The sequence below is a fragment of the Onychomys torridus genome, chromosome 5, assembly GCF_903995425.1.
Source record: "Onychomys torridus chromosome 5, mOncTor1.1, whole genome shotgun sequence".
Lineage (NCBI taxonomy): Eukaryota > Metazoa > Chordata > Mammalia > Rodentia > Cricetidae > Onychomys > Onychomys torridus.
Genome location: NC_050447.1, coordinates 19,041,345 through 19,068,156, shown reverse-complemented (window position 1 = coordinate 19,068,156; position 26,812 = coordinate 19,041,345). Strand labels below are relative to the sequence as shown.

The following is a 26,812-nucleotide window of genomic DNA, read 5'->3' as shown; positions in this document are numbered from 1 at the left end:
GGCCAGACACAAGTGACCATTTCCTCTGGTCTTATATGAAGTTGAAAAATACTTTTTGACTTGGGAACAAGTTGGTTCATCCACTTCACTCTAAAACCAACCTTGGTAGCTTCTAGAATAGTTAAGAACCAGCCTCCTGAAGCTGGAGAGATAGCTCAGCAGTTAAGAGCACTTAACTGTTAAGAGCTCTTGCAAAGGTCCTCGGTTCGATTCCCAGCACCCGCAAATGGCTCACAACCATTGTTAACCTTGGTTCTAAGGGATCCAACAGGCACACACATGGTACACATACATGCATTGGAGCGAACCAGCCTCCTTTCACATGTCTGCTAACCCCTTGCATGGTCCTCATAGATGAAGCCCTTCCTCCAGGTCCATCCTTCCCTGCTTCTGAGGGCACTGGAGGCAAATGAAGCCTCCCAGCTGGTAAGACATGGACTTTTGAGCTGGCACTTTGCTTTTTATCTGGGACCAAAAAAAAAAAAAAAAAAACACCCCTTATATAATAACACACAGAGAGAAGCTATTCTCCCCACTGAACTACCCTACCACCCAGCACTAAAAAAACAAACAAACAACAACAACAAATAAAACAACAACAACAAAAAACAACAAAAACAAACAACAACAGCAGAGCAGTACCCAGCATCAAAAAGCCAGGTTACTGTCTGTAGAAACAGTCAACACTCCTGGGCAATCACCGTGGATCTTGCTGACTTTTGTACATTTTCCCTTCAAGCAACTCTGTGCTGTTGGTGTTGTGAGCAGCCCCATTTTATAGAAAGGAAACAGGGGTACTGAGAGACTGATCAACTTGCCCACAGCCTCCTGCTGCCCACGAGCTTATAGCAGGCCCCTGGAGTGTGGGTGTGCTGTACCTCAATGCAGCAGCAATCTCACCAGTGTGCAGCAGGGTGCTCTCCAGGACACTGTGTCAAGTCTTATAGAATGTTACAGAGCTAGGGATGTAGCTGAGGTCAAGTGTCTGCCTAGTGTGCACAAGGCTGGGTAGGATTGATCCCTGGTGGTGCAAATAAATAAATACATTTAAAAAAAAAAAAAAGAAATAGTCTACCTACTTGTGAGAGCAGCTGTGCCATTGGCTTCTCATCAGCAACACAGAAGGCCCCACATGTTTGCATCCCACCAGATGCACTGCCATCACTGTGGCTGAAATGATAACCACCATTGTAGATGTGTGGTGATATCTCAGACAGTTTATTTATTTTTAATTTTTATTTTATGTGAATGGGTGTTTTGCCTGCACATATGTCTGTGCACCACATGTGTGTCTGGTGCCTACTGAAGCCAGAAGGGGGCATCTGACCCCCTGGGACTGGAGTTACAGACGGTTGGGAGCTACCGTCTGGATGCTGGGAATTCAACCCAGGTACTCTTAACCATGGAGCCGTCTCTCAATATAGTTTGAATCTGTGCTAAAGGCTGACATGTGATGCTCTCCTCCTGCTTAGGGGCTCCTGCTGGTCCTCTTTGGCAGAATGTCTGGGTAGTTGCTCACTCAGTGCAGAGCAGACGGTGTGAAGCAGACACCACCGTGCCTATTTGCGCCTAAAAGATACGTGGGACTGTGGCTCTGCCCCTTTGCCAGTGCGGCTGTCTCCACAGCATTGTAGAATTGCCCAGTTGCTCTGCCTCCGTGGCACTGTGGCTCTACTGCTGTGGCACTGTGGATCTGTGCCCTCTACCATGTTTCTAAGCTCCACTCCATGCTCCCTGAGATCTCTGTGTGTAACATGGGGATGGCGTCCTGTGCTATCTGTCTCTTCTCTGTGTGTTTGCCTACCACAGGCAACCTAATTCTCCAGTGAAATATTCCCAGTGTGGCCCCACTGTCTTAATGGCCTGTGACCCAGGCCAGTGGGGTCTGAAGTCAGTCTCGGTGATCTAAGCCCAGCACCCCTAGTAGAAGTGACACTGGGCTTCCCCACTCCTCTCTCTGCCCCTCCTGGTTAAAGCAGTTACCTTTGGTAGTTTTATCTCTGGAGGTTTGCTGGGTCTGGGTCCATATACATCATGTGACACCATGTGATATGGCTGAGCCTCTACCCCACAGCAGGACTTCCTCAACCCCTTTCATTCTAGATCCAACCAAGAGCTGCTGGAGACCTCTCTGCCCTGACTAATGGCTCACTCACCAGGGCTCTCCTAAGGCAACTGTTCGTAATGAGGCTGACCACATACGTCCCAGCCCCATTGGATCTCAGCCTTATTTTCTTAATCCTGCCAAGGGTCTGCCATAATCATGGCTACCTTACCTGGTCCTATACCAGAGCCACGGGGCAATGCAGATATGGGACGAAGCAGGTGCTAGGGGAGCCAAAGGTAAGGGGTGTGTTTCAGGGGTGGACCAAGGAACTGGGGTGATTTCAACAGCCTGTGGGCCACAGGCAGAAAGTCAAGACGAGCCAGGCCTCGTGGGCTTTTTAAAGCAGGGAATGACCAGGTGTATTTGGTACCATCAACTAATAAGCTGACAAGTATTTATTGAGCACCTGTTACCTATCAGATAAAGGCCGACCGGAAGGAAATGTTAATTCTCTTGAATGACTTTGGGGTATGAGATAAGGCATTAGTGTGGAACAGGGCCAAACAGAGGCAAACACTTGGCTCAGTAAGCCTGCCCTCTAGTATTTGATAATTTAATATGGAGGTCACATCTGACATGCTGTGCATTCGGAAACACTTTGACAGCAACAAATGAAAGTGATCGACACGACTTCCTGCAGCTCAAAAGCTGCAGTGGAGAGAGGCATTATAGAACACAGATGGGATAGCCTTGGCAAAGCTGCCAAGAGACTGAAGAACAACGCACAGGGCACCGTGATGCCAAGAACAGAGCAGCAGGGAGTGAGGCTGGTTTTACAGTGCCCATTCCATCCAAGGAGAAATTAGCAAGTGGTGTGCTCTTCCCTGGGGAAGACTCTCCCAATGCCAGCATTCCTTAGTCGACTGCAATTCTTTGAGTGGGATTGAGGCTTCCCGGGTCTCCCACATCCATTTTAACTTGTCTATTGTCTGTTGTTCAGCTCATGTTTAGGTAGTCATGTTGGTGAGACTATATGTGTACACTGTACTTACATATTTATGAATACCTATATATACATACATATGTATATATGCATACATGTATGCATGTAATAACAATTAACAGAAAAAAAGAGGTCAAGCATCAGAAAGAGGGGTTTTGAAGGAGGGGGAGATGATGTACCTATATTATAATCTCAACAAATAAAAAAAGGAGGAAGAGGAAGGGAAGGAGGAGAAGAAGAGGAGAGGAGGAGGAGGAGGAGGAGGAGGAGGAGGAGGAGGAAGTAGAAGAAACAGTGGTGGGGGCTTCTGAGTAGCAAGGCTAGCCCAGAGTTAGAAGCAGATAGCCATCGCATGTAGTGTGTCATGGCTGTAATCCCAGCACTCAGGAGGCCCAGGCAGGAGGATCCTGAGTTCAAAGCTAGCCAGGGCTACAGAGCAAGCCCCTGTCTCAAAAGAATAAAACAAAACGAATAAACACCTAACAGAACCCTCTTCCAAAATAACACAAAAAGTAGTGATTATGTGTTACTGACCTTTATAACAACAGTCAACCCTGGATGCCACAGAGCAATGCTCCATGCACTCTAGAACATTCCAGAATGAGCTAACCACCTCTCCCGTGGAAGCGTTATAATCACTTAAGCTCTGATAACCAGGAGGCCAGGAAGGCCAGGCTTCAGCCTGTTTGTCTGCAGGAACAATGCGCCCCCCCCACCCCAGTGGGGACAAGCTATGTGGTGCAGAAAGCCAGGGTGGCTCTCTGCCCTCTTGGCGTGACCTCTGCTGTGACTGACTTCTTCAGCCCACTTTCATTCAGATGCATCCTGTCTGCTCTGCTCCTTGGCTGCTCTTCATTGCCAACCCCCATTTCTTGGTGTATTTTGGTACAGCTACTATGAATATATCATCATAACTTACATGCACCAAACAGTTCCTACGAGCTGGGCATAGTGTTAATCACTTAACACACATGGTCACAAGTGACCCAACAATCCACCGAGCTGGTCTGTGGTCAGCGCTGTCTGTTCTAGACCTGTACTGGACATGTGGGGATCTGTAAGTCCCACCCACTCAGTTCTGCGCCAACAGTGAGAGGCAGTCACAGATGATGTGTAAACACACAGGTGGAGCTGTGTCTTAATAAAGTTTTATTTGATCAGCGCACTCCTGAGCTGGATTTAACTGACTCCTTCTGCAGATCTTACTCTTAGCTCTTTTGCTTACTCCACCATCCATCATTTTGTGGTCCTAGGGGCCAAATCCAGGGCTCTGCACATGCTGGGCAAGCTCTCTACCAGGGAGCCACATCTTCTCTTCTTTACTTTTTAAATTGATATTTTGAGACAGGGTCTCTCTTGCAAAGTTTCTGATGCTGGTCTAGAACTCACTCTGTAGCCTAGGTAGGCCTTACACGCTGTCCTTCCCACACCAGCCTGCTGAGTAACCGGGATGGCAGACCCCAGGCTCAGCTCTGTCATCCTAATGATCAATCTGGCTTCTTGGAATTTTATATCCTGAGTCATGAACACACATCTCAATGGCTCACTCAGGCAGTGAAATCTTACCCAAGTCCCCTGGGCATTTGTGGCTAAGGAAAATGCGATTAATGACGTACAAATTGTTTTGCAGCCTGACAAAACTGCTCCTTTCTGAGCTAGAATTGGGAGGAAAGAGACCATTGTAGTAAGGGACCCAGAATCACTGTCTTCAACAGTACACAGGTTTGTGTGGGAGGTTGAGCTCAAAAGTATTGACCCCCAATTCCACTAAACACCAGAAACTTGAAACCCAATTTACACCATTCATCTTAAATAAGCCTATTTCTCCCATCTGGGCTTCACTTGCCCCATCTGTAAAATGGGTATGATGAGTAAATACTTATGCCTGGGATATATGCCCTTACAATTAGGGTGAGGATCCTCTTCTGCCAAAATGCCTCTTCTCTCTTCTCAGGCCCTGTGTCAAAAGGCAAAAGGCAGGAAGCAGACCCGCTGTTTGAGAAGGTTGGGTCTCACGGCTCCACAGGTGTCTGCACGATGGATCCACTTCAGTAAAGCAGAAGGGCAGAAAGGGCTGTCAGTGCCTGCAGAGCTGGCAATGTGCTGCTCCCGAGGCTGCCCTGGCTTCTTCCTTACCCTCTCCCAAAGACCCTTCAGCTCCACAGGCAAACTGGACGAGGGTGTCCTTGACACAGCCACAAGAGTCCCAGGCCACCAGACACAGGCTTTCACTGGCTGTGTACACTGTCACTCCCATATTGCGGGGCTTCCTGCTTCAAGATTTCCTCCTTTGCCTTTCATTCAAGGCCCTCGGCGGGAGTACCGCTCACTTCTGCACACAGCTCACTCAATGGGGACAGAGAAATGGGAGAAGCTCTGGGAAAAAAACAAACAAAAAAAAAAGAACAAGAACCCCACCCAGGCTAACCCTCTGGAACTCTACCAGGGGCCGCATGGCTTTGAAAACTATCCCCAGTGTTTTCTGTTCAAATGAAAGCAAGCTTCTCACGGAGGGCTGGAGACAGCAAATGGGGCCGGAGTCATACACAGTTAGTTTCAAACTTATGTTGCTGCTCATGGGGAGAAATCAATGTACAGTATATTAAAAACAATCACTGCAGCCCTTAAATGATCCGATAGTTGAGCTTTGAATGCATTCGAGCTAATGGGGGCTTTAATGGCTTCTGACAGATCATTGCATTGATCAAGGGGCATGTATGAAATACGCTGCCTACTAAACTCTGTTTTGATTTTGTAAAAAGAAAACTAAGCATCCATGGTAAACAGGGGCTGATTGTTCCCAAAGTCCCTGGGATGCCTCTCCGCCTGACCCTGGTCGGGAGTAGTAGAGGGGGACAGTGGGAATCATATACACCTGGCTTGCCTCCTTCCCAAGTCTAATCACTGTAATCAAATGCAACTCACTGTCAGAAGGGTTGGGGAGTGGGGAGATGGAAGGAGTGCACCAGGGGCCTGGTTTCCATGATGGGTGAGTTACCAGCTGTGGCTTTTGCTGCTCTGAGAACCCGATTCATCCCTTATGAGGCTTGGGGGTTGCTTGCTCCCCATCCTCCATTAGAAAGGAAAACTGGGGCTATCAATGGGGGGGGGCAGCCATTTTGCCAAGAAGCAAATGGAAGCCCATTCACTTTTCCTGCAGTGTTCGGGGCTCTAGGATAGCTGGATGAAGAATGGAACATATCTGTGTTCAGCTTTGGTGTTGTAACAGGGTGTACAGAGTCTGAAAATAAAATAAGCCCTTAGCACACTCCTCATGACTGTTTGGAGAGGTGCTCTTGCTGCTGGTGAAACCTCCAGAGTGAGCCACTGCCTTGCCTGGGCAGAAGCAAGACATGTTCCTGGACACTGAGCAACACTCTCCATGGATCTGTGTGGGGTTGGGTGCTTATGATAGCTCCCTACAGGAAAGTAATCAGGGCCAGTGGGTTTAAGTATGAGGATCCTTCTGGCTTATGGATGTTCTTGTGTTTAGAAGGGCCAGAAGGTCACTTCAATACTGGTACCGTGAAGGAAGGGATCGCTGTTGATTTTTCCCCCTTTACTTTTTTTTTTTTTAGAGCTGCCAATGAGACTCAGGGTCCCCATATGCTAGGCAAGTACTCTGCCATTGAGCTACCTCTCCAGCTCCATGGTGATCTTTATGTGACACCAAGCAAGACTGTACATCACATGGTCAGCAACCAAGAGCGCTTGTTCAGATGACCCAAGTGCTTGGTTCAGAACCAAACTGCACATTCGAGAAGGCAGCTCTCACAGAGTGGCCTTGAACTGGTCTACCAGCACGCTACCACCTCTGCAGGTTCAAAACGAAGGGAAAACCTGGGCGGCTGCAAGCCTTTCCTTTGCACTGGTGCCGGATTAGTCAGTAGCTTTTGTAAAATTGATGAATTTTGTCTAAAGGCAAGTGCAGACAGGCAAAGAGATCTGTATCTGCTGTGATCCATTTAGCCCGACACATATGTGCGGGGGAGCTGGTTCCCCTTGATTCGTTCAGGACTGATGAAAAGTAGCTGCGAACAAAGTCATGCACTGCGTCATTGGAAAAGAATCACCTAGTCTAATGGTAGGAGTTAATGAATGCTTCCCTCCCCCGAAGCAGGCTGACCCTGGGCCTTAGGCATGCGAGTCAATAACAATTGTTGTACACAGGCCATCCATTAGAAGGTGAGGCAGGAATGTTTTTAAGCAAATCTAAAATTGCCAGGGGTGACCTAATCCTGCCGCAGTAATGGCAGTATGAGGAATCATTTTTCATACCATCTCATTTATAAGAAGTTCCAGGCCATCTGCTGAGGGGGAAAAAAAAGGAAGTCATGAAGAGCAACGGGGATAAATACGTGCTGTGGCTGGTGGCATTCTCTTCTCCTTAAGCAAACTGTAGCTAGCCACACCCTTTCTTGGTGACTATTGACTATTGGTTGTGGTGTCGTTGATTATAGTAACTGACAAGCACTGAGGGATTTCTGAGCTACGATGGGACTCACTGACCACGCCTGACGGCAGGGCGTGGGGCATGATCAAGTGCTAGCCCACATCTCCATCTCTCCCCGCTGGGCCAATGAAGACTGGATTGCAGAGAGGTAGGACATTTGCTTATAAAGCAAGGACTTTGATGTCAGGTAACTGGGTCCGTAATAGCAGGTACTTCCTGAAGACCTGTGCATGCCGGCACTGTCTGCAGCACCTTACATGCACGTGAATCTGCATGACCCTCAGGACCTGCTCAGGCAATAGTCACATTACTACACCTTCCATTTTGTAGACAGGAAAAGAGGTGTGAAAGGAGTCGTAGCCTTAGGGTCACACTTACTCGACTAGTGCAGACCAAGAAAGCCTGTACCCAGAAGGCTCTACTGCCACTCAGGACTCAGGTTTCGGGAAATCAGATGTCAACAAAATAGATGGACATGTGCTCAAAGGAAAACTAGCTTCCAAAGTAGGACGATTAAGGTTAGATATCAGAAAGAACTTGTGTTGGCAAGGTTCTAAGGTTCTAAAGGTTATGGATGTAGCTGCTTAGGGCTAGACTCCAACAAAGGGTCTTGGGAGAACAGTCTGCCCTGTACACAACAGAAATGGGAATGGGCCCTTCAGCCCCTTTCCTGGAGTCACCAGCATGCCCTGGAGTCTATCCAAATCCATCTGGGTGTCTCAGGGCAGCAAGAGTACTCCTTTTGCTGACAACCACTGAGAACATCCTCCCAAACACAGCAGCGGCCCTGGTGTCCTTGTCCCCTTTCAGAAGGCCTTACAGCAGGCCTGCCTTCTCCCAGTCCGCTCAGAGCTGCCGACTCTCCGTGGCTCTCCCAGCAGTCATTACAACCCGCCTGCGCCTTCCTCTCTCTTTATGGTTGTCAAATTGATTTCACCACCTCGATACCTATGGCTCCCAATGAAACTTAATTAAAAATACCATTTAATCACAGAGTAACAAAGGCAAACTGGATAAACGGCATTACCACTTCAGCGCCTTTTAATCCGCGCCGCTTCGCTCCATCTGAACCTGTTTGGATGAGAATTGCCTTTTCAAATCAGAATCCCCTTGTCTTCCATGCACTTGCCTCTGACAGACCCCCAGAATAAACAGTATTTAGCGTGGCATGGATCCAAATGTATGCAATTTGCCCAGTGGTAAAAATCAGCCTTAACTAGAGCAGGCAAAAGAAGCTGCACTGGGAAATACCTTCCCTGGAAACGTATACAAAGCCTGCGCCCCAGCATTGGGCAGGGCTCATGCAGCCTCATTTCTGGATCCCCTCCACTCACTTAGTGATGGATTTGGAAGCTTATTACTAAAACTGTCACAAGCCATGCCATGACCCCGTTCTTTTCTGTCTAGAACACTCTGTCAGGCAGGAGGCTGCTGGTAAGAACAGGAATGGATGGCCTATTGTGGGTGCTGCTCAGCATGGACTCCACACACTGGAGGTGGCTGCTTGCATCCTTCCCACCACATGGAATTCCTGGCTGCCAAGACGCTCCCTGGAACTGAGCCTGTTCGTCCCCATGACCCTGCGGATCCAGGCATTGGAGTGATGGCTGGAAGCATGGAGCATCTCATCAAGTTGCACTTACCTGACCTGTGGGAAATCCTCCACGCTTCCCAGGGAACACTGCTTCCCTCTCTGCTCTAGTGGGGATGGCAGGACTCTCCTGGCTTTCTCTGCATGAGCCACAGAAACCCTTTTCCTTCCTTGAGGCCATCTTTCCAGTGCCCCCACCTCCTTACCTTAGCCTCGTAATCTTTGTGACTGCTAGTTCCTCTTCTGGAAAGATCTTCCCTACTGCCCCTGGATAATCTACCCTTCTCTTTTGTTACTGGTCACTAGCTCTCCTCCACATCCACCTAGGTGTTTCCCTTCCAAGCACAAGCATCTAGAAGGATCTTGTCACAGTACTGGGTTCTTGTCCGTCCCCCCTACAACAGTATAAATCCCTAAGTGGGACACTCTGTACCCTGGCACTCCATGAGCCTTGGAGCCCCCAGAAGACAGAGGTTGGTGGTAGGCTCTGATCTAGGGCTCCCTGCACTGCTGGAGTCTGAGGAGGGCCAGAAGCCCCTGAGTGTAATCACCTTTCAGACCACCTTTCTCAAGTGAGCTGGAACCTGCCAGGAAAGGCTGGTTGGCAAGTGGGTAGGAGCTACTGGAGAATGGGAGAACCACTTCCATTCACCCAGCAAAGCAGACCTCCTCACTCCCACCCCACTGTCCTTCACCCCATGCACCCCATCCTCCCTCCTCCCATCCTCCCCATCCCCCCCAGTCCCTTCCTCCTCACCCCCCTCCCTGTGCAAGGAAAAAGCACAGACGCTCTTTGGTTTCTCATCTTTTAATTCTTTATTGTGTATGAACAGATGCACACAGCACAGGAGTACAAGCAGACCATGAACACAGTTCAACAGGAGGAACATGTACTGAGCACTGGACACGAGCACTTTCTACTAAAGGGTGTGAGCAAGCAGGTTTAGAAAGCGCTGCTGGGAGCGTGTTTACAAAATGATGACAAGCAGTGGCGGGGTCAGAGGTCACAGACACTGCCATGCGAGTATAGAGACCAGGGGCTCACAGGTGTCCTGACTTCTAAAGAGGATGCAGACATTTTTATTTTATGTGAATCTCCCAATTTTTCATTTTGGCACCTAATGGAATAGGGCATAGAAGAAATATCATGGGGCCTCATAAACCACAGAGCCAGATGGCTGGGGATGGTGGTGGTGGGCCAGCCTGTGACATCAGAAGCCACCTACAGCTTACTTAGGTCATGTCATCTTGTCTGTGTCAGTACCTGTGAGAATGTACCTCACCTCTCTGCTGAGGAAGTAGCAGCTCAGTGACAAAAGGGGACAAATCAAGGCCTGAGAGACTTGGGTCCCTGCACCAGGTTTGTGAAATGCAGCTCCTGTGGCTAACTCTGGGCAGGAGGGCACCTGAAACAGAATCCTGGCTGCAGCAAAACACGTGTTGATTGTGTGCCCTTCCAGAAGCAGAACGTACCAACTAACACAAGAAAGTCGCGGGCTGAGGGACGGGGCTAACTGTTGCCAACATTTCTGGGGCCACCAAAAGGCCTCAGGCCAGCAGAAAGAGGTGTGGGCCATGAGACAGAGAGCAGAGGATTGTGGTAGGGAGGAGGCGTGCTACTTCCAGGTCAGCTCACATAACAATGCTAACACATTATCGGATGTTCAGCCAGGGGTGTGCTAGAAATTGCTTTAGGTCTGCAGCTTAGTCATGTCACTTAATCTTCATGTTGGGGGTTGACACTTTTAACATCTCCATCATACAGATGAGGAAACCGAGACACAAGGACATGCGAAGGTCACAGAGTGAGTGGGGATCTTAATCCTGGCACTTTGAAATTAGGATTCAGGCTTAACATCTCCCCATGGTCTCGGATGCTCTGGCATCACAGGGATGGGGAGTTGGGTCCTTCAAGTCCCCAGGCCACCTGTCAGTACCTATGAATGGGGGAATTTTAAAAGAAATGCTAACTTCATGAGATAGTGTCTGGAAGGCTGGCCTCTGTCATGGGATCAGGGAGGCCCCGTAAAGACAGGATGTGGCTGTTTCCTTTGCTGCTCCTTCCTCTTCCTGTGTGTGGTGCACAGGGCTCAGAGTCCTGGGCCCTCAGTGAGCTTTGTCTCCGAGGAGGGAGGATTACTGTTCAGCGACTGCTTTTCATTTCTTTCCTCCACAGCAACAGCTGCTACAGAAAACTGTAGGAGGGACTGCCTGCTCGGAAACTTGCAACATGGAAACATCCATATGTGTTGTCTAAAACCACAGTCACAGGCACCCTCCTGCCAGACACCTGACATGTGGCCAGGGCAACTGAAGAATGGATTTTTAATGACCATCGTGCTGAATGTAGGTCTGCGCAGCCACAGTGAGCTAGTAACTGCCATCTTGGATGGCCCAACCGCCAGAAGCCAAGGTGAGCAGCTGGGATGGATGTTTCCAGTTCTGTGGTCCCAAGCCTGGGTCTACTCCCAGTCTCTGAGGTGGCTAGCCATAGAGGAATAGAGGAAAAGAGGTGAGGCTTGTCACAGGCTTACCTCATCCCTGTTGCCGCCTTGGGGACTAAAGGACTCCCACGGGGGGAAAATGAGTGGGGAGTATTTGTTTCGCAGAGGAGGGGGTGTTCTAGTTTAACATCAAATCAGACTAAAACACAAGTGATTTTTTAACATTTCAGTATTTGTGGGCTTTATTGTCTAGCTGTTCTGAATCGGAACCCAGGTCCTATAACCTACAGGTTGAATGTGTCTACACTACCCTTGTGCAAGGTTCGGGGAGGAAAGCCAAGGATAGCGTTTCCCTCTCCTCAAGACTTGTGCTTCCTCTAGGGTTTCGCTTCCAGAAGCTGGCTTCTGATCTCTGCAACCACTTCCGTGAGGTCAAAGGGCAGAGGCATGGAAGGGTCATCCTTCTCCCAGTAGGGCCGGCAGTCTGGTTTCTGATGAGCTGATAAAGTCCGGACCACTCGGGACTGGCACCTAGGTGAGGAAGAGCAGGAGTTAATTCACCGGGAAAGGACTGGAAGCTCCAGGCTTCTGGGACACGTGGAGAATAACACTGGCAAATGCTCCAACAACAGCTGTGAAGGTGAAGGTGAAGGTGAAGTGGGAGTCGATGCTCGCAAGGCGGAAAGAACACATTTCTGAGGGAAAACCATCCCTTTGAGTGTTGGAGCCTCAAGTTTTTCCAATTCCCAGATCTGTATTATCTCCAGTGGCTTTGGAAAAGCCAATCACCAGGGAAATTGAGTTACTCTGCCTTTAAAATGGTGAATTATTTTTTCATTATCTCAACAGTTATTTAAAGTGTGTGATTAAGCCATTATCAGATTTAAATGTTTGTGGGATTTCGATGTATTACTAGATTACTGGGAAAGATTAAATTGAATTTACTGCATTAAAACGTCCAAGAATAGATTAAACAATATTACAGACCAGGATTGACTTTGGAGATCCTGGAGATTTACAAGTGTCCCAGCTTGCTGGGCTCAGAAAAAAGGCACTCCAAGGAGAGAGAGGTTTATAAGGATATATGCAAATAGAGGTTAATAATCATTTCCGCTGATGAATAGGTGGGAAACTTCCACCAAATTAAATTAAGAGGCTAGCAAGAGTTAGTCCCCAAGGAAAACACTTAAATCACCGTTTTTATTAAATGGATTATTCATCAATAGTAGAGAAATTAATTATCATATGCAGCTAAATTATAGCCTGGTAGGAAAAAGTTGGGGTAACATCCTCACATCTCTGAGGTACCACCTTCTTGGAGAGTCAAGCTCATCTAAAATTGGGCTTGGGAAATGCTTTGGTTTCAGCTCTAGTTATCTGAAAAATGAGGGTCATAGAAAAAGAAATGGGTGCAATAAGTAACGAACGATTTCTTATAGGTAGAGCACATGCACCAAACCTGTGTTTACACCAGCTGTGTAGGGACCCCTACCTCTGCCCACCTCCCTGCTGTCAGCTGGAGAGTGGCCACACCCACTTCAAGCCATAGGACTGGGTCAGATCTTCATGGAAAGACATTTCTTCTCTGGGGGATTATTAATGGTGAGGGGATTCCCAGGGGAAAGCATACTTCAACTTTACACCTATTTTCACATGTGGTTAATTGCTATACCAGCATCCTATGCACTCAATCCGTCGTACATTACACGTAACATTCCAATATATCTTCTGCTCTCCGCATCAGACCCTGATAATAGCGTCTGTTAACATGCACTAAGTACTATTATGTAGCACATCACTTCATAAATAATAAGATTAGCCGACCTCGGGGCCCCAAGAAGAGTAATGTGTTTAAATGTTCTCATTATTTATTTAAAACAAGAATTAAAGCAACAGAAGCAGCTCTCGACAATCCTCTTAGCATAAATATTCAACTGTTTGCGCTGATAAGCACACGCGGCGTGGAGGGGCAGAGGGCACGCTCTGCAGCCTACTTCATAATAGGTGCTGGAGCCCACGCAGCTGGCTGTCGCCCTTCTCAGGGTGCATCTCTGCAAGTCCTGTGACAGTCTCTAAATCACTTGAAAGAGACGAGGGGGGAATTAATATTCAAGGGAATCTGCGACTAATTACAAAGGGACCCAGCAAAGCTTTTTAAATTGTGCTTTCTCTCGACCTCAGAATCGCAGAGTAATGCTCAATTTACTGGGCAGGGAAAGTTATTCCAAATTGAGCATTGCAATCTCACAGTGGATAAATTATCCGTGCACATATTATCCTGCTTGGCAGATTAAAGGGCTGTGATAAGTGTTGATCCACCTAGAATATCATAAGGTTTGTAAAAAGTCAATAGAGATGCTTTCTCAGCTGTCAAATGGTTTTGCCTCCTCACTTTGAGAAAGTACTAAAAATATTCAGAGCCATGGCAGAGCTGTGTGAACGCTGGCCTGCTTCTGTGCAAGCTGCTTTCTGGATTGCTGCTACTGTTCCCACCAAGGGTGGCTGTTGAGGGATCTACCTGGTTTCATAAAGACCCTGGCAGGCTTGGAGTGGTATCCATCCATCCATCCATCCATCCATCCATCCATCCATACATACACACATACATACTCGAATGCGCAGACACACAACCACTGACTCCATATGGGTTAGGACAAGGACCTTTGCTGAGCTTCTCGGGGGCCCAATTCAGCTATACTAAAATTGCTTCTCTCAATGGCCATTACTGCTTGCTAACTTCCAAATGTCAGCATGAGGGCTAAGCAGGGTTCCATGTTTGAGAAGGGATTCCTGCTCCCTCGAGCTACAGAGCCTGATTCGGTGTTACACCAGACTGTGGGAGGGGACGAGGAGGGGATGAGGGTGATCTGGAGGCTTGCCCTCTTTTGCTCAAATCACCCCATCTGCTGTGGGCTCGGTGTCCTTAGGTGGGGCTGTAGGGAGATGGCAGCATCAAGGGTCATGGTGTGTTCTCTGGAGATGCTGCTTCTGAGGGACACGTCATTTGGGCAGTTCGTTATCTTATGGAGCAGTGGGTTCTTGTCTATCAATGGTGATGATGGGAGTAAGAATAATGGCAGTGGTCCAGTAGTTCTGCTATCTACGCATTCGTTTTCAGTTACCCAGTCAACAGATGGAAAATTCTAGAAATAATTTGTAAGTTTAAATTGTGCATGATTCTGAGCAGTGTGATGTTCCTGTGTCCCACCCAGGATGTGAATCGCCTGTGTCTCTCATAACCATGTAAGTACACAGTACAAGCTACTTGGTCCACATCACCACGATCTTGAGTCACAGAGGGCAGACAATACTCCTGACATAATGTCACACGGTAAATAGTAGCACCAGGCTACATCAAAGCACCTATGTTAATGTCACCCATCTCAGCTCACCTCCTCATTGGAGACACTTCACAGCACCACCCTCTGGGTGAGTGGTACATATGGTATTTTGAGAAAGACAACTAAATTCATCTAATTCCATTGCAGCACACTGTTAAAATCGTTCTGGTGCTCATCTTTTTTTTTCTGTGCCTATCTTTAATTTAAACTTTATCCTAGGTATGTATGGCCAGGAAAACTTGTTATTATCAACCATTATTTCAAGCATGCCCAAGGAATCTGGGGAAATATTCCCTACAAGAAAGCTGGTGTGTGTGTGTGTGTGTGTGTGTGTGTGTGTGTGTGTGTGTGTGTGTGTGTGTTGCAGTAATAACATCCTGACTTCTGGGTTTGCTGTGATTAAATCAATGAACAGAGATATCGCTTGGAATACTGCCCAGCACACAGCTCAGTAACTATTAAATATCACCACTATCATTACTTCTACCATGAGTGACAGTGACAGATAAGTGATGCCACCCTATTGGTGAAATTATTAAGGCCACTCCACGTAGTTAAAAGGGAGGTTTATTTTGTGGGGTAACTTACAAATGAAGGGATAGGTTGTAGGGTCTGGCAAAGGTATGACCCAGTCCGGCGGTGTTCTCTGGAGAACTCTGCTCCGTCTACCTCCAGCGTCCGGGGTCCCAGAACCAAGAGCGACCTCTCCTCTCAATCCTGGGTCTTCCGCTTCCTCCCTCAGCCCTGCCTTGTGGGCGTGACCGTTACCGAAGCCTCAATGGGGGTTGGAACTTCCAGGCCAAGGCTGGAATGGCTACCCACTACATCTCCCCCTTTTGTCTAAATAAGAAGGTTCTAACCTAATACAAGACTATATACAAAGAAATGGTTATCAAATATTGTCCAGGAGTAATGAGGGATAATGACCTAGATAAGTTGGAATTATAATAAATGCAAACAATATCAAGAAAAAAACACATACTAAAATCCAGGGAAGTCTAGAGCATGGGTAGGTGGCATGTTACAAAGATCATTCCAAAACGTGTCCTATCCTAAAGAACCTGAGTCTAATACTTAATATATTCTATCTAAGATATTATATATGTATATATACTAAGTTGTAACTATAACTGCCCCAACTTTACAAAGGAACATTAGGTGACTGTCCAGGCTGCCAGCTGTCTCTGTCTATACTACAAGACCCCCGAAAGTTGCTTGTATCCTTCTCCTGTTTCTCAGGTAATAATATATCCTTCTGAGGTCTTTGATGTGGTTGACTAGATAGTTATAATTTCCTCAGTTATGATAAAAGATAAGTTAGATAATAAAAACCTTAGAATCACAAATATAGGATAGATGAAATATTTTGTTTAATTTTGCCAAAACAAATAGACTATATATTGTAACTATAATTCTTGCTTGATAATTGTTTTGTTATATGTAATTTTATTATGTAAAATTTAAAACCTTCCTTTAAAAAAAAAAAAAAAAAAGAAAAGGGGAAGTGCTGTGGATATCGCTCTGTATAAATAAAGTTCTGATTGGCCAGTGGCCAGGCAGGAAGTATAGGCGGGACAAGAGAGAAGAGAATTCTGGGAAGTGGAAGGCTGGGGGAGAGACACCGCCAGCCACTGCCATGAGAAGCAACATGTAAAGACACCGGTAAGCCACAAGCCATGTGGCAAAGTATAGACTAACAGAAATGGGTTAATTTAAGATAGAAGAACTAGATAACAAGAAGCCTGCCACGGCCATACAGTTTGTAAGCAATGTAAGTTTCTGTGTGTTTACTTGGTTGGTTCTGAGCGTCTATGGGCCTGGCAGGTGAGAGAGATTTGTCCTGACTGTGGGCCAGGCAGGAAAACTCTGACTACACCACCCGAGTCCTGACTGTTGTACAGTGGCCCTCTCCTCCTTCCAAAGTCCCTTGGTGGGGGCCCTTGGACAGGTTCTCTAGGGAAAGCTCAGCAGCCCTGGCATGGTTCTTTCTGCCTTGAATCAAACAGCCTGTGGCTGAATCTTGTCACAAGAAACATCCTGAGACATGAGGCTTACCTGGTGAAGCCACTGGCGGGATACAGTGCACAGACTCAGCAGCACCAGCAGCTACCAACCCACACTAAGGAAGGGGTGGTGGCAGCTTTAGTGGACTGGGCACTTACTGGAAACCATGCTGGGTTGTTTCTTGGCGTGTGTACCCTGTATCCTACAGTCCCTGCACAAGAGAGGGGCCGTGAGTGTCTTAAGATGTGCTTTAGAAATGCCAAGCGTGACGGTGCGGTTAGCACCATCGATGCCTAGTCATAGGGAATGGCTAGAGAGGCGCCGGACACAGTCTGCAGAAAACAGTCAACCTGAGGTCTGATGCAGGAGCTGAGGGAGCTGCGTTCTCTCTTGATCTGTGCAACTCTGACCTTCCAGGGTCGTTTTGCTTCTCTGCCACCAGAGGCAGGTTCTAAACCATACTGTCAGGTGGAGAAGGCTCACTTGAGCTTGGCCTCTGCAGAGTGCATTCTCTCAAGCTTTATCGTCTGAGGTAGGTTTGTCTGTTACTTGCAACCCAAAGAACCTGATGATGCCCACAACCCTTCCCACGTTTGACAAGATCCATGGTCACAGTCCCACCTTGCGTCCATGTTACTGCTGACAGTGTGCAACATGCACACAAACTGTCTGTGCTTGAAATGATAAACTGGAGGGATTTTGCTAAGAAATAAGCAGTTTCCACAGCCAGAACTGGATGATTTTCCCAGAACATCTAAAAGATCCCACCCAACTTAGTGTTCTTCCTAGCTCTTACCGTCCCTAGCTACCCAGTATGAAGGTCACAGCTTCCCCTTCTGACCTCCATTCTCATCTCTTAAGGGAAACTCCAGTTTTGGAGTTAGCAAGGAAACCTAGATCTCCTTAGAAAATCCTGCCCCTCTCTTGAAATACTTAAAGGGGAGTCAAACAAAACAGAACAGAACAGAACAAAACAAAAACTACAAGCCCTTTATTCCTCTCTTGCCTAAATTCACCGGGCTTCCATTCAAAGAACTCAATGGGCCACCCTCAAAGCTCTCTGTGGCTCAGGAACGGTTCTCTCTGACCTAGTGAGAGTGCAGGAAGCCGGCTGGCCCAGAGCTCCTGTAGCCTCCACCCTGAGGTGTAACTCACTGATTTCCCCCAGGGCTTCCCTCACATCTGGGTGATCAAGACGGCAGCTACATTAGTGAACATCGGCCACCATGCTAAAATTAACCACTTTAGCTAAAGTGTGTGTTAATTATGGGTATGCAAGCAGTCAATAAAGGTTAATGCAAAAGTCAAAGGATAAATTTCTTCCCTTATCGCGTCACTTCACAGACTAAATGACTAACATTATACTTTGTGTTTTTAATCAATAGGTTTTACAGTAATGTGCTGGCCATTGATTTTAAGAAAACACATATGGTTCTTCCTTGTCCCTAAATTTTGCAACAAATAAAGAAGGACAGGTAACATTTCCGACACTCTCCGGACAATGATAAAGTTTCAGGACAAATGGTTTCTGCTAATAGACTCATGAGGACGGACAAGCTAAACACCCACAAACTTCATGGAGAAATAGCACCGAGTACAGGTCAAGAAGAGACAAGAAAAAGGAACCACTAAATGAGAGTTCTTTACTGGGAAGAAGAAAGCAAACGCTAAGGAAAATAGCTACAATCTGTTACTTAAAAGTCCAATACCCATGAACTGTGGCTCCCCCACCCCTTCAAAAAGCTGAGGGAGGGAGATAAAAGGGGTTGGATCTAGATGACTTTTTGCAGGAGCCCTGCTTTATCCCAGGTAAACTCAGAGGCTGGCAGGGAACAGGGTGGGCCCAGACCCTGCACAGAAGATGGCTGCCCTTTGCATTATATCCTATTTTTCTCATGGGTTTCCATTTGGATCAAAACGGGTCCTGTCCACCAACCACTTAGCTATTCTTGCCAAACTGAGATATTTGGGAGATTTCACACTACCTGTGGGGCGGGGGCAGGAAGGGCACAAACATTTTTTCTTATTTCTAGGATTCTTGCTATGGCAAATGCTGACCGACCTTCCCTTTCTTCCTTCTCCCCACAGGCTTTGAAGTTCTTGTAAGTGTTATCTGCAGAAATAAATGATACCTGTCTATCCTTCAAGTGCATAAGCCCTCTCTCATTATAGCCTCAGGGTGACCTTGAGAAAGTATCTCAAGCTCTCAGGTTCCTCAGCTGTTACATGAAGTGTATGGTCCTCTGCTCTGCTGGGTTACGGGGGAGACGAGATCAAGTCATGCATATGAGGCCTTCCAAAGTGAGTAAAGTACACATAAAGGTAATCATGCCAACATACCCACCTCCTACAGGGAGTACATCCTAGTTTTAAAATGAAGCTGATAATGCAATGTTATCCAAGAAGGCTCTTAGCACTGGGGAATAAAAAGGAAGTAACAGATGCTTCCAAAAGCAAGACTAGTTTAAACTAGTAACATCATCAGAAAAATCTCTGATGACTAATGAAGTGTATTTTTTAAGTCAGAATTTCCCCGTGGGATTTTCACCTATGGTGAGGAGAGGGTCACTCTGGCTAAAGTTAGGTAGGAGACTGCTTTAGGATGTCACCCTATCCAAATACGCTCTCTCAAACAATAAACACCAGTCTTAAGGCTTATGAGGCCTCAGGGAAAAAACACTGGGGAGATCCAGGCTAACCCACAAAGCCTGAGAGCCTGGAGCAGCTCGAAGAAAGCAGGAAATAATGACTGAAGGGCCACGGTTTCCTAAGGCCTGAGGCTTTCAAGGAGCTGGAGATCAGTGTGGCTGCCCAAAGTATCTGTCCCACTCAGCCTCTCCAGACAATGAGAGTCGGCACATCTGCTACATGGAGTGAGGCAGCATTTTCTATCTAGCATGGCTGCCCATTCCTTACCACATGCAAGATTGAAGGGGTTTATCCATGTTGTCCCCCTTAAACCCACTATTTAAAATCTAACCTCTGGCCATTTCACTGTACTATTTCTCACAGCCTCATGGTACTTTGTTTCAATTTATTTCAGTGTGAGCATGTGTGCTGGCAGGGATATAATGATCTCAGCCTTAGGCTGGTGTGGTGGTGGCATGCCTAAGATTTCAGCACAGAGGAGAAAAAGCAGGAGGATTAAGAGTTCAAAGCCAGTTACTGAGCCCCCCACCCCTGTACATATACATATATATTTATACACACACACACACACACACACACACACACACACACACACACACACACGCCTTTGAAGCATGTGACACACAAACTTAGCCTTGGCACTCTAACCCTTTGTGGACTTTATTACTGCTATTCTATTCTAACATTATGGAAAGTGCTACCAAGGAAGAGCCACCTAATCTTCATCACCATGATGATCTACTTTGTAAAGGTGATCCGTAAGTTAGCTGTCCAATTTTGCAAAACTCAGCTTATCTAATGCAGAAGCAGTTCCTAGCTGAATTTCAGTGAGGGGCATGCCCACTCTCCCTGTGAAAGGCTTTTCCCCTCCTGCCTCCATGTCACATTAGTGTTTTCAGATCAGTATAGTCCACACACATTAGATGGAGGCCATCTTTCTTTCCTTTAGTTGGACATACCTTTTTAACAGATAGTACTTTTCAAACACAGACACTTGAACTTGGGTTTAAATGCTAGTTGTATATAGATCTACCTTTGCGCCTCCCACCATGGGAAGAAAGGAAGGGTCTAGTAAACAAAAGGCTATATGGATGCTTTTCAAAGGCTCCAAATACCAAATAAACCGGAAACACTTTTGAATACCAAGATGATGCTACCAATCCCAACTGGTCATTGCCCAAGAGATGGCTAGGTTGCTCAGCACAGGCAGCCTGCTGTTTGGATCTTGGTCAAACACTGTTGTGTGGAACTCACACCTCCTTGAGACTCAAAAGGCATTTCCTGTATAAAGTAACTTTCAGAGCTCCCAACTCTTTCCTTCAGAATGTAGATGACCCATAATTTGTCTGGAAAATAATATTAGCCCTATGTCACTCAAAATATACAGGTAGCATGCTTTGGATATGAAGCATATACCCAAAGGTTTGATTTCAGAGGTGCAGTGTTGGGAAAGTAAGTGATTGGATCATGAGGGTTCTGATTCAGTCAATGAATTAATCCAATCAGTGGATCATTGGCTCACTGGAGGTGTGCCACTGAAGGCTATGTCTTGTCCCTAGCCTCTTGCTCTGTCTCATAGCTTCCTGTCTGTCAAGAGGTGAGCAGTCTCTTACATCATGTTCCTGCCACATGATGTCTGTCTGCCTCACTATTGGCTAGATAGACCAAGGCCAGTCAACCATAGACAGAAACCTTTGAACCCATGAGCCAAAATGAATCTTTCCTACTATAAGTTGTTTATCAGAGAATGAACATCAAGGTTCTTGTTTTGTTTTGTTTATTTATTTATTTTTTAATTTTTTGTTTTTTCAAGACAGGGTTTCTCTGTGTAGCTTTGCGCCTTTTCTTGAACTCACTTGGTAGACCAGGCTGGCCTCGAACTCACAGAGATCCACCTGCCTCTGCCTCCTGAGTGCTGGGATTACAGGTGTGTGCCACCACCTCCCGGCTTTGTTTTATTTTTTAAAGGAGAAAGAGCAAAGAGCTTTCCAACTTTGGGATTCTAAGAAGAGACTTCCTTTGCTAAGGGTGTCTGGTTTCCCTGGCTCAGGGAACTGGGGCAGAGGCTCTACCAGAGACAGAAAGGTGCTCACAGTGTGGCCAGATCAGGAGGTAAGGAGATGGGGATGCAAGAGCTTCCTGACATTTTAAGTCAGGAACCCTTTCTAAACACAGTATGGTCCAAAGGCATCTCTACTCTTTTTGCAGGAGCCTAAAGGAATGTCATGTCCTCTTTCTTATTGCTAATGCGACCTGCCTCAGTCAGAGCTCTGCTCCCAGCCCCAGTCTAGGTGATTGTACTGCAAGGCCCTCCCAGCATCCCTTTACTCCCCTGGCTCTGGAAATGGCCCTTCCAGGTTTTGGGGTTTTTGTTGCCATGGGAGAAGTACAAAATTATTCTGGATAATGCCACTGCTCCTTCAGTGACAACTTTTAGACCAAAGAAACAGCAAAAATGCTACAGAAAACACAAGGCCGCTGGTAATGCACACTGCATGCAGACACTCTGCACATTTCCCATGTAAATGTCTTGTCCCCAGAAGGAACTGAAGTCCAGAAAATTGACTAATCAATTCAAGCTTTTATGACCGAACATACATAGGCTAGAGTCTGGCCTCAAGGCCAGACTCACCTGACTCAGAACCCCTAGTTCTTTATACTGTTCAGAAAAGCAAATGAAGAACGAATCTCTTGGGGAGGGGGTATCTATACTAAAAAGCATAAGCCCCAAGTCAGACTCTCCAGAGGAGGGTCCCGAGAACCTTCATTTTTATAAGTGACTTCGAAGATCAGGCCATTCAGGACAAACCTGTACCACGTGAACTTACCCAGAGGACCACAGTGATGCTAAGGCAGGATGTCATGGGGGACATAGGGTGACTTTGCGATCATGCAGAGCTAACACTAAATTCATCTACAGAGGAAACCAGAGACAGGATGGTTTCTCTAGATATGCAACTGGGCCTGGTATGCAGACAACCAGTGACCTTCCAGGTTCAGAGCATTCAGCAGGTCTCCCAAGGTCCTTCCCCCTACTTCAGGAATGCTGGCAGGCTCACAGAACCACTTAATATGTGAGACTGCTTGGCCCACCTCTCGGGTGTAAATCCGGGAGGCAGAAGGTTGAGAATAATTTTATCCCAGGTTCATTTGTCGGCTTGTCAGTTGCATAATGATGGTGATGAATGGGCTACCTTGACAGCAGAACATTTAGGAGCTGCTGACCTTTGATCTCTGGTCACATGATAGGGTCACCTGAAACCGGCATGACTTCTACCTGCTCAAGGGTAACAATATAAAGGTCAAACGGGTTGGCAGTTCTATGTATCAAGTCTGAGGCAACTTGGTTGGAAGCTTTAAGAGAGGCCGGGTTGGGTTCCCCGGCACACAAAGCTATGAACGCACTGCAGAAATGTGCTTGACAAAAGATATACAATTTCAAAGGAGGCTAGAGTGGCTTTCCTTGCAAGGGAATAGAATGAACTCATTATTTTTAAAGGGCAACAATGAAAACAAACACTTTGGAAGAAAATATATTCTGCCAGTGACTCGGCCACTGGGAGGGAAGCACACGGCCATATGACTTAATGAGTGTTATTAATGCCGTACCTGCGTCGCGGCAGAAGGTCCAATTGGATGCAATTACTGGAACAAAATCCCCACTGGGTATGATCAAGCCCTGCTTTCAGCCATAAAATACGGTCTGGTCTCTCCACTGTCTCTCTGTCAGCACAACACCCCACAAAGGGCTATGATTGACAAAAGATAACCCTTTCAATTTCATGACTTCCCTGTTGCTTGAAACCTAAGTCAAGTTTGCATGGGCTAGTCTCAAACTTCAGAAAGACTCTAGAATAACTTAGGACCAGAAATTCAAGTCAGTGTGGTTTTTAGATACACTTATAACATTTCAAAAAGCATTTCTTCCTACAAATCTCAGGATTTGCAAATCTTAGGATTTTTTTTCAAATGTTTGGGAAAATTCCATTTATTCAGAATCAGATAATAGCTGTCACATGGGTAATAAACATAGTTATAAAAATAAAAGCAAGAGAGCCAATGCCATTGATTTCCCCAAACTAGAAATGACATAGCCTGGGCAAGAAGCAGATGTCACAGAAAAATCTGATTTATACAGAGGGTCTGGTTTTTACAAAGCCTGTTTCCCTGCAAAGTCAAAGACAGACAGACACCAAAGCATAATCCATTCATGCTTTGGAGAGATAAGCCAAGCAAAGGACAATGGCTTACTGAATCTAGGGCCAGATGTTCTGACTTAGGGTCGAGCACTGGAGTTGTAAGCTGTGAACAAAATCTGAGTCTGTGTTCCCCATATGCTCACCTCTTGGTCTGTTTCCACAGCACTGTGGCTTTCAGAGATACTTCTGAGTAGCCTGCTTAACTGGGGTTTGGATGCTGAGAAACTCCCCCTTGGGTCCATTTTAACCCTGTTTGGAACTTGAGGCCCAAGAATGTCTCAAAGGTCCACGCTGCTTGCAGTAGGGGGCTCGGGATCATCCAATACCAAGTGCTGAGCAACAGTCTACGTTTCGACTCCAGAGAAGATGGGCCACGCACAAGAGACGCCTGCTCACTAAGGACACACCAGACTTCTGATGTAGATTCATGCTTTGCACAGATTTAACAGGTAAGTGGAAGTCAAAATGCTGCTGGGCATGGTGGTGAGCACGTGTAATCTCAGTACTTGGGAGAAGAGAGGAAGGAAGGAAGAGTTTGAGGCTAGCGTGGGCGGCTAAGCCAACGTTCTTACCACGGTCCAGAAGACCCTTCTCCATTTCCTGTGTGTTTGTCTCCAGTGCTCTGGTTTTCCCTCTTTCCATTGGTCTGTTTGTGCATTTGGCTCCACACACACTGGCTCATTTGTTTTTCCTCTAGCAGGCCAAGAACATGCTTAGGGTATTAATATGCCGTTCCTTCCACCCAGAACTCCCCTCTCTTTTGTCTGCAGCGCTAACCTGCCCTCCTGCCCTCCAAGATACAGCTCAGGGACTGAAGAAAGGATTTCTGGTTGTTCTGCTCACTGTTCTCTTCTCCAGGCCTAGAGTAGATTTTGACACATGAAGACCTGGGAACACACTAATGACTGAAAACACTTGTGCCTGAACTGCTTAGATGACATCAATCTCCCTATTGTATAGCCCTAACAATAGCAATGGAGAATATGTGGCACACTGAACAGGGTGATAACAATAATGTCATTACTACCTGTGGACAAGAAGGATACTATGGTGAGGAGGACATGGATCTGAGAATCTAGAACATTGCTCTGCCACTACTTTACCTTGTGACCTCAGATAAAATCTCGTCTGTCTGGCCACCCTGGCTCACCTGTATGATAAGGGGTTGGGTGAGATAACCCTTAAGAACCTCCCGAACTCTGAACAAAGATACACACTCACTATCTCACACGCTTCTTACCATTAGGGTAGGGCACAGAGGTGTTATCTCATCCTTGGGAACAAGCAACTGGGGGCCTTGCTCCAGGTCACAAGGCCAGAATGTCACATCAACCAGAACTTAGGTCACTGTTTAGCCCAGCGTTTTCCTTTCTTGATAGACTCAGAAGTACCACCAGACACTGTCATTGTGATTTAAAAGTGCTGTTTGCAGGCAGGTTCTGGTTCTCTCAGACACGTCACACATGCGTGGGAGGCTCCCCTGTGCCACTGGCCACAGGCTACAGGCTCTAAGCTGTCATTACATTTGCAGGCTGGAGAGAATCACTCCTCTGCAGGGACCTTTGTGGTTGGTGGTGTGGCTCTTATGAAGAAGAGAGGCCCAAAGCATAGCATTCCTCCATGGCCTCCGCATCAATTCCTGCCCTGACTTCTCTCAATGACGGAGAGTGACATGGGAGTGTCAGCCGAAGGAAACCCCCTTTCCTCCCAGGCTGGTTTCGGTCAAGATGCTTTACTACAGTGGTAGAGAGCAGCTAGAACAAGCGGTAGACTAGACAAGGGTGCAGGTTTTGTGGAGCCTGCGCTCGGCTGCTGGCAGGAGGGGCTGGAAGCTGTGGTGGTTAAAGGGGATGGATGCTCATCTTTGTTTCACACTCAAGAAGTCGGGGGCATGGAGGTCCCAGGAAGACAGGCCACAGATCTATAGGAACCTACTGCCCCCTCCATGTTCTGCTCTGCCATCCACAGACGACTGTCTTTCTCGAGGGCCCCTGTGGTCCAGTGTGTTCTAGCCACCAGACTGGAGTCCCAGGCAGGGAGGAGGAGGAGGAGGAGGGGAAGAAAGTGAAATATGCCCCTCTTCCTAAGAAGGCCAGCCCACAAGGGAAGCTGGAAAGTGGCTGCCTTGGCCCTCCCTTTCCCATCAAAACCAGGATTCTATATTAAGGAAGTAGAAATGAGGAGAAATCAGTATTTTTCTGCTATGGTCTGTAGGCTAATAAATAGTAAGATGGCCTTTCGTGGAGATAAACGCTCCTTGGCGTTAGATGGGTATGTGAAGAAAAGTGCCAATGGGAGGCACTGGCAGGGTGGCACTGGGGAGGCACTGGCAGGGTGGCACTGGCAGGGTGGCACTGGGGAGGCACTGGCAGGGTGGCACTGGGGAGGCACTGGCAGGGTGGCACTGGCAGGGTGGCACTGGCAGGGTGGCACTGGGGAGGCACTGGCAGGGTGGCACTGGGGAGGCACTGGCAGGGTGGCACTGGGGAGGCACTGGCAGGGTGGCACTGGGGAGGCACTGGCAGGGTGGCACTGGGGAGGCACTGGCAGGGTGGCTCTGGCAGCTGGGGAGAGAATAAGTTCCACCATTGTGGCTGCAGGAGTGTGAGGATGAATGGAGTCAGTGAAGCCCAGGGTCTTGGAGGCCACTGTGGAGGCTGGACTGTTCCTGAGGGCTGAACTACTGAAGGACTTTGCACAGGGGTCTCCCTCCCAGTGCTTTGTAGAAAGCCTCCATGAGAGGAAGCTTCTATGCTCGACCCCACACAGAACTGGTGAAACTCACGGAGAGTCTTCCTGGCGTCTCTTGGCTCGCACCTGCTCTGGGGCTGAGAGGGAGGGTAGACTCTGAGCCTTACTGTGGCAACAGTGTTCAGGAATTGTCCTCTTTGCACTGGAACATAGGAGACAGGTTAAAGCCTCCTGTGATCCTGAGACCACCCAAGGTGTCCCTGCCCCAGAACTCTGCTCACGTCCAGTTTGTGGTGATGTTGCTTTGCTTTTCTTTGTTGTGGATTCAGGCTGAGGAAGAGGTCCAGCCTTATATGCCGGAGCCAGCTTCAGAACCAGAGCTGGGCTGGT

General features: G+C 47.3%; 1 protein-coding gene across 1 annotated transcript in view; it reads right to left on the bottom strand.

The window, feature by feature from the left end:
* Window positions 1-9,886: 9,886 nt before the first annotated feature.
* Fto (FTO alpha-ketoglutarate dependent dioxygenase) overlaps window positions 9,887-26,812 on the bottom strand; it is a 362,312-nt gene continuing 345,386 nt past the window's right edge. The window contains exon 9 of the mRNA XM_036187370.1: window positions 9,887-12,069. Coding sequence (XP_036043263.1) covers window positions 11,916-12,069 — 154 coding nt within the window. The 3' untranslated portion in view covers window positions 9,887-11,915. The remainder of the gene's footprint in view (window positions 12,070-26,812) is intronic.